The 11,215-nt window shown below is 33.6% G+C and overlaps 1 protein-coding gene across 3 annotated transcripts; it reads right to left on the bottom strand.

The window, feature by feature from the left end:
- Positions 1-3,244: 3,244 nt before the first annotated feature.
- Positions 3,245-10,456, bottom strand: LOC126687308 (uncharacterized). Of its 3 annotated transcripts, none has more exons than XM_050381836.2 (10): positions 10,191-10,456; positions 9,645-9,878; positions 9,258-9,492; positions 8,968-9,137; positions 6,545-6,687; positions 6,152-6,329; positions 5,434-6,010; positions 4,994-5,106; positions 3,749-3,989; positions 3,245-3,583 (listed from the first exon to the last, which is right to left on the bottom strand). In XM_050381836.2, exons 2-10 carry the CDS (start codon positions 9,833-9,835, stop codon positions 3,356-3,358), a joined length of 2,076 nt encoding a protein of 691 aa, XP_050237793.1. In that variant the 5' UTR covers positions 9,836-9,878; positions 10,191-10,456; the 3' UTR covers positions 3,245-3,355. The 3 variants fall into 3 exon arrangements, with proteins under 3 accessions (XP_050237793.1, XP_050237794.1, XP_050237795.1); XM_050381837.2 differs by having other exon boundaries at positions 9,645-9,837; XM_050381838.2 differs by having other exon boundaries at positions 9,645-9,837; positions 10,230-10,456.
- Between the last annotated feature and the right edge of the window lie 759 nt (positions 10,457-11,215).

The following is an 11,215-nucleotide window of genomic DNA, read 5'->3' as shown; positions in this document are numbered from 1 at the left end:
TTATGATCCACTATACCCGTTGGACATTCCAATACAATGATGCTTTCCTAGAAATTCCACGGCCCTCCCGCTATTACTCTTCTCCTATCTTCCTCAGAACTGAAGTTAAAGACAAAGGTATTGACTCCAACCATTTCCACCACTAGCGGTTCCTTCGTCCTCCATAGGAAATTGACAGTGCCAATCATCCCCTCCCGGTTCACCCTTTTCGTTGACAAGACTTTACCAAACAAAGAAAGAGCAACCTTTTGTTCTCCAACCAATCTCGCTTCATCTCCAAGATCACAAACTACAATATCCTCATCATCGGATAGGGATAGAGACTCACACAAGGACAAAATGTCCATTGAAAACACTATTCTAACTGATTGCAAGAGAACCAGAGAGAAAAAACTATTCTGCTAGGGCAGACACTTTCTTATTATTATGAGTTTTTAGTGACTTAACTTTAACAGCTTAGACTATGTTTTTTTTAAAAGAGAAAATTAGAAAAAATACTATAGTTTTTAAAATAATATGATTTCCTACCTCAATAAGGGAAAGATCGAGAAAATACCTCGTCCTTTTAAGATAATTATTTTTTTACTCTAAAACATGTTTATATTATAATGATACCTACTTTTTATTATTATTTTACTCTAACTAAATTTTTTTTACTCTAATCATATTATTACCTGTCACTTTTTTATTTTGTTCTCTCTCCTTTTCTTTCTATCTCCCTTTCTCTTTCTCTCTTTCTTCTTCTTCTTTTTTTTTTCTGGTCGTCATTTTTTTTTTCTTCTTTTTTTTTTCTTCTCTATTTTTATTTTTTTTCTTCTTCATCGTTCCTTCTCGCTCCGCCGTTGCTTCGCCATCGTTTCGTCGTCATTCCTCCGTTCTTTTCATGTTTGATTTTAGCAATTTTTTCTTAATTTGTGCTGTTAATACGATTTATGTTAATTTATAGATCTAAATAAATTACTCTTTGATTTTTTTCAATTTTAGATCTATAAAGCTGCATGAAAAACGATTTTTTGATGAAAAAACGATTTTCTTCACGAAAAACGATTTTCTGCAAATAAAACAGCATCTGATTATCATATAAGTATCACTGCATTATCATCACATTATCATAATACTGCAGAAAATTTTTTTTTTATAAAAAAAAAACAGCTTCTGATTATCATATGAGTATCACTGCATTATCATGTAGTTATCATAACATTGAGGGGAAAAAATTCGACATAAAATAATGTTTGATTATCAAATCGTTATCATAATATTATCATATTTCGTTATTATAATATTATCATATGATACCGAGATGATGATATTTGTGGTATCAAGATGATAATGTTATGATAATATCTATGATTATGTTATGATAAAACAGTATCTGATTATCATGTCAGTATTAATATATTATCATGTTGTTATCATAACACTGTAGTAAGATAACCAGATGATAATGAAATATGATAATGTTATGATAATATCTATAATTATGTTATGATAAAACAGTATCTGATTATCATAGTATCAGTATATTATCACGTTATTATCATAATACTGCAGTAAGATAACTAGATGATAATGAAATATGATAAGGTTATGATAATTGGATGATAATGTGCGCAAAAATATAATTACAGAAGAATTTATGACAACCAGATGATAATGGAGTAAAATCATAAATATTTTTAAACCCAGAGTAAAAACATAAATATGGAAAAAACGTGAGGTATTTTCTGCAACTTTTCTGTGTTGAGGTAAAATGTGCAAATATTTTTATTTTTGGAGTAAATACCTAAACTTCCCTTTTTAAAAAGCGCAATAGACTAATTTATGCAAACGCACAAAGATTAAAAAACACTAAGAAAACGTTAATGATTATATTTTTCCTTATTTTACTCTTATTCATGACAATGGAATTTTTTATATAATTTCTTTCAAGATGATTTAATAAGGGTAAAAAGAGAAATTTAGTATAAGAGTCTTCTAAAAATAAAAATGAAACTTTTAAATTGAGACATCATAAAATAAAATATGAAACTTCTAAAATAGAACGGAAAGAGTAGTTAATCTGATCAATTATAGGAGTTTGTTTGCTTATTGTCTATTAGAAAATGTAGTAGTTGAAATGATTATATTTATATATTTATCTATTACGATCGTAAATAAATAAATGTTTTCTTTTTTGATAATTGGGGAAAGGAAAGCGCTTGTGGGAGGAATCCATACTACGACTTAGAAAATTGATGTCCAACGCTTATATTATTTAAGTTATAGCTCATTAGTCGAATAAATAAATGTTAAAATTTTAATTTATAGAGTATCGCATTTAAATATAGAGCAAATTACTAGAAGACTCCGCACAATTGCCATAATTCACAATTTAATCTCTCGTATTTGAAAATCAAACGATATGGTTTCTCATTTATATTTCTGTCAACGATTTAGTTCTTCTGTCTATTTTTTTGTGGGCCAAATGTTATAAAAAGGCCAAACCTTTCACAAAAGTTTCACAAAAGTCCTGACCTTTCAATTTTGTCGATTTTGGTCAAAAACTGATTATTTGGTTTCACAAAAGTCCTGACCTTTCAATTTTGTCAATTTTGACCAAAAATGGATTATTTGGTTTCACAAAAGTCATGAACTTTCAATATTTGCCATGCCACATAGGCCAATTGAAATTAAATTGAGAGTTGGCCACAACTGAAACCAAATAATTTGTTTTTGGCCAAAATCGACAAAATTGAAAGGTCAAGACTTTTGTGAAACTTTTATGAAAGGTTTGGCCTTTTTACAACATTTGGCCCTTTTTTGTGCTAATCGATAGAGTCAACAAAACTATATGGTCCCTGTTACTTCTGTTTTTCTCAACAATTTTGTTCCTCACTTTTGTTTCTATCATTCCTAAGTCATTTGACTCTGTTGACTAACTCAAAATGGACAGAGAGACTGAACTATTGACAAAATAAAAATTTTCAAACGGGAGGGACTAAAGTGTGAATTACAATAAACATGAGAGTATTTGCAATTAATTGCTCTTAAATTTAATTTAATCTAATTTAAATATCTTTTTCCTTCCTATTTATATAACTTCCATTAAAAAAAAAACTATTGTCACCAATTTTGTTATTTAAATATTTTTAATCAAGTATTAAGAGATTAGAGTGAAACTAGATTATTCGTATAGTTATTTTCCTTAATATATGAATTTTATGTTTTGCTGAACTAGGATTTCTTTCCTGTGAGAATGATGTTTGCTTGGAAGTAAAGTAAACTTGATAAGGTATGGAAGTAATTGGAATTCTTGCACAACTATACATAACTACATATACATATAAACGTTCAGATACATAAAATTACAGCCTCATTTCTTCTTTTTATCTTCCTTTTCTCTCTCAAGAACAACGGGAGCAGCCGGTATGCTGAACCACCACTCTCTCCATCTCCTTGTCCATCTTTCGGTACTTGCTTTTCTCGGAGGTGAATATCTTGTAAACGCCTCCAGAAAGGTTACTAGATATAGGTACTTGCTAGGTACGAAAGCTAGGATCAATGCCACACATAGAAGTCCTACTGCAAATTTCTCGCTTGCCTGATCATTACATAGATAGCGGGAAGAATTAATGCATGTCGGAGTAAATTTGAATGGAAAATGCTGATGATGCGCACATGCTTTTGATGCGATTATGGAGGAAATATTAAGGATAAAATGGATGAAGCAAGCTGAATAAGCCGACATGGGAAAAAAGAGAGAAACCTGAGGGAAACAAGATAGCAACAGGGCACGGAACTTGAGAAGGACAACGTTTCCGTCCTGGATGAACTGTTCAGCTTGAGAGATCGCATTCTGGACTGCCAGAAGCTGCTCCATTGTGTTCATTGGTGGAGGTGCTAGTACTTTAAGTTCATCCACCTGGCCTTGGTTAAAAAATCTTGTAATCACCATAAACAAGGCAAGAAAGATGAGCGCCACTCCAAAAGCATAAGCCAGCCATCCCCTAAGATCGATGAACACGCTATAAGTTCAAATGAACTAAAGAATAACAAACTATCTGTAACCATCCGCCTAATCCATTAAAATAACCATTCTATTTCTGTAACCATGTCATTTCTTATACTTTCCTCTTAAAATAAAGTGTTAAAATGCACACACTTTACAACTGCAAAAAAGAAGAATTTAAAAACTCGGATCATGTCTCCCATATGTTTACAAATATCCAAAAGAATGAGATGTACTCTCATAGCACATCAATGTGGAAACAAGACCAAAGTGCAATGAAGCTGACAAATGTGGCATCCAACTTTACAGTATGAGAAGATTAAGATACCTAATGTGTTATAGCTACGGCCAAAAAGCCTAACATTTCTAAGAGGGCACATCAGCATAGTTCTGAAAGAACATTTTAGTGGAATTCTAGTTATAGATATACATTATATTTTAGTGGATTCCACTGCTTGGGCCTTGAGGTGGTAGGAACAGGAAAATGCAAGAGAGCTAGTGTGTTCAAAATTAAAATTTAGTCCGATACATAAAATTGAACACACCAGCTCTCTTGCATTTTGCTGTTCCTACAACCGCATGCCATTATTACCGAGATGGAGCATAAATTATGGAAATAAAAAATATAAAAGTACCACCCCTCATCCAAGTGCCACTCATTCTCAAGACAATTAGATCAGAATAAATCCAAAAACTGACAAGCATGATTTAACCTAATTCTTGGCATGCAAGGAAAAAGGCGACAAAATTTTGATGAGCTATTGCAAAAGCATTTGATAATTGCAAACATGCAGTATATCTAATGCCTAACTGCAGAATGCAATCTATGTGCAACAGACGATCCCTGATTTATTCATTGTCATTACCAATTTAAATTACTTGGGCAAAATGGGATAACTCAAATTTGTTTGGTCATTGAAGTCATCAAGTAAAAACCTTTTGATTTGTACTTAAGTTCTTAATTGTAAATTGTAACAATAAGTAAAAAGGTCAGCATCTTACCTCCAAATAACATAAGTGAAAATCAAACAGAAAAGCAAAGACTTCAGTGGATCATCCCAAAATGCCAAGGAAAGAAACAACTTTCCAACTTCCACGACAGGATGAAGCAACTCCTACAATTGCAAGAGAAATTTAGAACGTATTATAAGGAAATCATATGGTGAAAGATGGATGAATGGTTAATAGAAGACAGCACAAAAAAATGCAAAATGGTCCAGTTGATGATGCAATTAAATAAGTTAGGTCTGATAAGCAAATGTACCATAGTTTCAATGCACATATATTTACCAAAACCAACAAAGAGATCATTCACCATTGCCTTTTACTGCCAATAAACAAAGACGTATTCCACAATCCAGCACTTAAAATGCAATGATCAAAAGTAAGAGCAAATGATAAATGAAGGAAAATGAGAGGTTCAATATTAATATCAGTATCACCTTCATAACTGCCAAATTGGTGTCAATACCATCTACTTTAACATCGTTGACTGTTGCTTGTGCTTGCACCACCTTTTTGTAGTTGTTTCTAGATTCCTTAACTGCTCTCTCCAAAGAACTCATTTCTCCCACAGCAATCTCGCCCACAGCAAGCCCGGTCTCATTTGGATCACTTAAATTTGACCCAAACACAAAGCCTAGATTGGAAACCATGGCCATGGCTGATATTGAGTACATTCCACCTCCTGCTTTATGAGTGTTCGTGTGTTCTAAGTCTCTCACATTTGACATGCCTGCAAGAGTTTCTAGTATCATATCTCCACCAGGAAGTTGATCGCAAAGATTAAACATGAGAACCTTCTCAGAAACAGAGTTTATAGAACTAATTTCTTGAATGGCTTGGAGTCGCAAAATTCCAAGCACAGCCTTTGAAAGTGCTTCATCCCTTGCAACTCCAGTTAGCTGAAACTTATTTATGAATCTGTGAACATACAGAATTTCCTGGATAATTGCCAGCCAGTAATCACGGCGACTGTGCCCTTTAAACTCAGGAAACTCTATGACAACTGGTTCTGATCTGCAAAAAAAATAAACATGAAATTAAATTTTCAGATGAAGCTTTCAGTTTATGAGAATGAGACAGCATCTAGATTATAACATGGAAAAAATGAAACAAGCATTGGTTCAATCAGAAGAACAAATATGTATCATGCCTTACAAGGAAATAGATTTATATGACACGGCCTTGTCAAAAAGTCGTGTACCCCATGGGCCAGTTAACTCAGGTTTAACGACTTGTTTTAAATCCTCGGACAAATCATATACTTTCGGCTTGTCATAAGATACAACACGGAGAGCTTCAAAGTACAATGCGTGATCTGTGAGAATAAGCCGACCTGTATTCACAACAGCGTTAACAAAAATTGGTCAAGTATTGGCATACATAATGTATGCACTTTTCAGAAAGAGTATCTGAAAAATGATAAGTTTAAGTAAGTACTCAACAGGAAAACTTATATGAATATAAAAATTTGCATTAGTTACATCTGTTTTACAAAGACGGATATATGCAAAGCTGATTGAATAAAAAAAATTAATTTAATAAACCAACCTGGCCATGCAGATATTCCTACATGTTCAAGAACTGGCTGGGAGGTGACGGTTCCATCGACTTCTATAATCCTTTCTCTTCTGGGCAATCGAACTGCAGATAGAAGTGATGAATCTGATTGTGTCTTCATCTTTTTGATTGCCCTGCAGGGAAATATGATATACAAAATATGAAATCTGGAAATATGTGGCGACATATTTTAACATTTAGAAGAATAAAAAACATCAAACAGATTGTTTCATACTAAAACAAAGTGGCCCTTGCCAAGGAACAAACTGGAAGTCTAAGGTGTATGAACGGGATACCCTTGGGCTTAATGTATATCTTATTCAGCTTTTCAAAATGAAACGATTCTAATATGCTAAGAAAATTGTCAGATACAAAATATTAAGTACGTAAAAGTCATCATCACTGCATATGCCTGCTTGGCAAAGGTTGAGAGAGGGCAGCCCCACATCCATGGGTATTCAGGAAAAAATGAACACTGAAATAAGCCTGATAATAAACATTTCAACCACACAACTAAAATCAATTATCTGGATGGTTTCTGTGTCCAAAAATTTAATTTATTATATATTTCCAGTGAGGAATCTGATTTAGGTCATGCATGTTCCGCAATCCATGTAGCTTTGTGATGCATTTTGATATAGGATCCATCACAGATAGTTTGTACGTAGAAATCACACTCCCTATGCAGGTTGATGTGATACCTCAAGAGGAAAATTCATATGATGAAAGGCAGTTTAAAATTCAAAAAAGTCACGAATGGAAAGCGGTTCTGAAAAATTGCAAGATACTTAAGCCTGATAATAATCAAGACAAATATAGTTCTTAAACCTAAAATGAATATTTTTGTTTCCTATTATTTTCCCGTTCCTAGCAAACCCACAAGCGACCTTAACTTGTTCATGTATAAGTTAATGCAGGGTGAAATAATTCATTCATTCTGCATTAACATTTCCCATCAGATATTTAGCATCAATAGTGGAAACCAGATAGCATGTTGTGGGAAAAAAATCTGACAATTAGAAATGTCACATATTCCCTAAAAGTAAGCCATCCCACAAAGATATTTTCATGGATGAGATGCTGAAGAAAAATTCAAAGTTTACATTTGTCGGAGAAATCCAAGGTGAAGCTAAAAGAGCTCTAATGCATATCCTGTAACTGGGACACTGCATATATAAAATTACAGTTTCTGGGATCTGATTAAGGTACATAAGGGCTCTGGGTGAACAAAAAGTTCTCCTGGGCTTTTGCAGGATCAGGGAGTGTGGACACATTAGCAATAGCACCAGCATTCTCCATGTTTTTTTTTAATATTGTTATGCTTTTTTCAATATTGTTTTGGGAAGAAGGCGTTCGCAACTTCGAATTGTGACCTACAAGTTACCATAAGGAGCAGCTTTATTTGTTGTACCAAGGCTCGCCCTCAAAATTCAAAGTCAGCATTGGTTAATATTCTCTATTTTTCTACTGTGTTGAATTTTGCTGCTTCTGCATAATTTAATTCACTATCTTTGCTATTCATGTTTCAACTATCACACATTGATCTGCTAGTATGACTACAAAAGACCCAAATTTAGAACACATTATTTTTTTCTGGATATAACATTCCATTTTGGTAGATGTAATGAAATGTGAATAGAATAATGAAAAAAAAAACACTAATTACTCGTGAGGAGAAGCAACTAACAAAATTAAAGATAAAATAATTCAACATTTTCACTCTACACTCAGTGTAGGGCCTTTTTAGTGCTGTGGTTTCGGTTCATATGTTCATTAGGTCAAACTAATACTGGTTGGGGGAATTAAATGCAGACCTTTGATTTTAGTAATAGAGCTTCTTTTGATTAAGTTTATTCAGACAGATTAGAAAAATTAACTATGTTTTAGGGGCCTAACCCAGTCTGTTGCGCCTTGTGAGTTATAAGTAGAAGTTCCAATCCATTTAGTGGTAAAACAAAAAGGGGATCTTTGTATTTTCAAAATCCATTTTCAATGATTATCAGGATTTTAATTTGCTTCTGTCCCAGTGGTTCAGTTGATTGATGAAAAAAATGCACATTGTACTTTTGTAAGTTTTAAAACGCACTTTCAACCCTAAAATGTTTTCTCGATATCAACCTGGTTATTTCATCTAATCACAAAACTTCTCCGTGAATGACTTCTAGACTAATTGAGACCAACCAGAGTTAAATTTGTCAAGCATTTCTCACGAAGTCAGAAAGAGTTAATAATCAGTTCATTTCTTCAGTTACAGTTTACCTAAGCAACTCTAAATTCTTATATCAACTGAGATTATAATAATTCTTGAAAAGGAAACAAACATTCAAACAGCAAGTTTTCAAATTCTAATAAATAAATTTGACAAGCAGCAGCATCGCAAAACCGAGTTCTGAACAATAATGTAAAATGATCACCTTTCTAGTCCACTTAGGTACTTGTCATAGGTGGAGAACTGAAGCCGACCACCAGTTGACATAGTAAGCACTTCAAAAAGATTTTCACTGATAACAACATTGGCAATAATTGGGACTGCTGGAGCTATTCGAGAGAAGGCCTCTAACCCAGCAGTGAAGTCCTCGTCTACCTATAAGAAAGAGGATAGACGTAGGCATCCATCAATAACGCAGTAAGAGAATCAATAGCAACGATTTAACAAAATTTCAGCACACAAGTGAAAGCAGGACCTCAACTGTAACAAACTCACATTAACCAAAGGTTGGCTGGAAGATGCTGGAGTCTCCCAAGCTAGCATCATGTCAAATGTCAAGCGTCGAAACTTTTTATCAGTTAGATGACCTGTTACTTGAACAGACAAAGCCAGTGCTCTGAAGCAGCAATATTCCAAAAAGTTCCTAGCATAACGAGATGGATGCTTTATTGTTTCAGATGCCTCTGAATTGAAGCTTTCTTGTAGCTCAGTTGTAGGAATACCAAGGATTCTGCATTATTTGTTTCCTTTGTCCATGAGAAAGCAATTACAATATGAAATGGACAAATGGCATAAAGTGGCAGACAGTAATCAAATCGCGTCATGGAAACATAACTAATTACAGGAAAAAGAACTACAACTTAAAAAAGTTATGGAGCTTACTTGGAGCATCTACGAACAATCATATTAGCTAGCGGCGAGAGCCCTTCAATCCAATTCCTGCTTGCAGATGGAGACCTTCCCATCTCCTCAAATTCTTCATCAAAAGAACTCTTCTTACTCAGTAGCCATTTAAACGATCCTTCTCTTACGAAACCCTCAAGCATATTTCTAGCTTTAATAGCTGCTGCCATCTCTAATTTCTTACTCAAAACCCCAGAATCAGAATTCACCTTTCTATAGCATCAATCAATGAAGACTATCAACAACATTCTTTGTTAATCACCCAAATGCCAATCACAATTTTTAGTCAAAACTCACCCAGATATCAACAGATGGAACATATTCAAATAAAATCTAGCTGCCAATTCTTCAACAAACTAAAAGCCCAAAACTTTATAATCATCCAGAACTCCAAAAACTCACCTCCAAATGCCCATTATAATAAATTATCACAACAATCAACTAAACTCTAATAACAAAGTCTCTAATTCAACTATAAACAAGGAAATGTCAAAGAAAATGATAAGTTTAAGTTCACATCCATACCTCAAACTGATTCAATTTGCAGTCTTTTCAAAAACCCACCTGATATTAGAGTTCAGTGAGCATAATCAACAAACCCATTTCACCAAATTACAAATTGAGGTAGTTCTGAACAGAGTTTTTTTATGATTCTGTCGTAATTGTGAGTTTATCCAAAAAAGACAAGTTGTGATTTGGATAGATTGATATGTCTTAGCGTGTGATTGTGTTTTTGTGTCAGGTGACGCTAACAGATGTTGAATGCGCAATCAAGCAACTATCTCCTCACCGTCTTCACCGAATGGAGATTCTATTACTTCTTGGAAAAATTACTTTTCAGTCCTTATAATTTTAGATAATGTAAAATATATCGCTATACTTACAATTAGGCTTAAAATCACCCGCCATTAGTAGCTTTTAGATTTTATCACGGTCGTCCCTAAACTTCATTTTCGATCTGTAAACCCTCTTAACCTTGATTTGAAAGCCAATAAACTCCTTAAGTCTATTTTTGAATTAAGAGCATCCACAGTCATTAGACTGTTTTTGAGTCTGATAGCCATGCCACGTCAGCTTTTTATAAAACCCATATTTATTATACAATCTCCACAATAGTTAGACTTTAAAAAGTAAACTAATAAGGGTCCCACATTTTTATTTATTACATTGAATACAATTTAAAAGAACAAAACAAAAAGTAAAAGAGAAGAGTGGATCCCTTATTGAGTGGTTGGTGCATATCAACCACTCAATAAATATTATGCTCTCACAATGAGAATTGTTTAATACCAATAGGTTATTGAGCTTTAAAAACTCTCCATTGTGGATGCTCTAACACTGTCAACATTCAGTGACGTGGCACTTTTAAAAAATAAAACAAATAGTTACATCTCACCTAACACGTCATTAAAAACTCTAAAAATTCAAAATATCTAAAATACCTTAAAACTCCTACAAAAATACTAAAACCTAACTAAAAACCATTGTCGGTGCCATCCATATTGTTATACCCCCTACTACTTTTCGGCGTGTTCTTGTTATAATTCAGA

The sequence above is a fragment of the Mercurialis annua genome, linkage group LG6, assembly GCF_937616625.2.
Source record: "Mercurialis annua linkage group LG6, ddMerAnnu1.2, whole genome shotgun sequence".
Classification (NCBI taxonomy): Eukaryota; Viridiplantae; Streptophyta; class Magnoliopsida; order Malpighiales; family Euphorbiaceae; genus Mercurialis; species Mercurialis annua.
Note: the sequence above shows the minus strand (reverse complement) of the source record. Positions and strands in the feature narration are given on the sequence as shown.

Bases quoted from the DNA above. Each gene is read 5' to 3' on its own strand.
- LOC126687308 (XM_050381836.2), bottom strand. From the start codon at position 9,835: ATGGCAGCAGCTATTAAAGCTAGAAATATGCTTGAGGGTTTCGTAAGA. The intron at 5,107-5,433 runs GTGATACTGATA...TTGCAATTGTAG, and splicing joins CCAATTTGGCAGTTATGAAG to GAGTTGCTTCATCCTGTCGT. The intron at 3,990-4,993 runs GTAAGATGCTGA...CATCGATCTTAG, and splicing joins TTCACTTATGTTATTTGGAG to GGGATGGCTGGCTTATGCTT.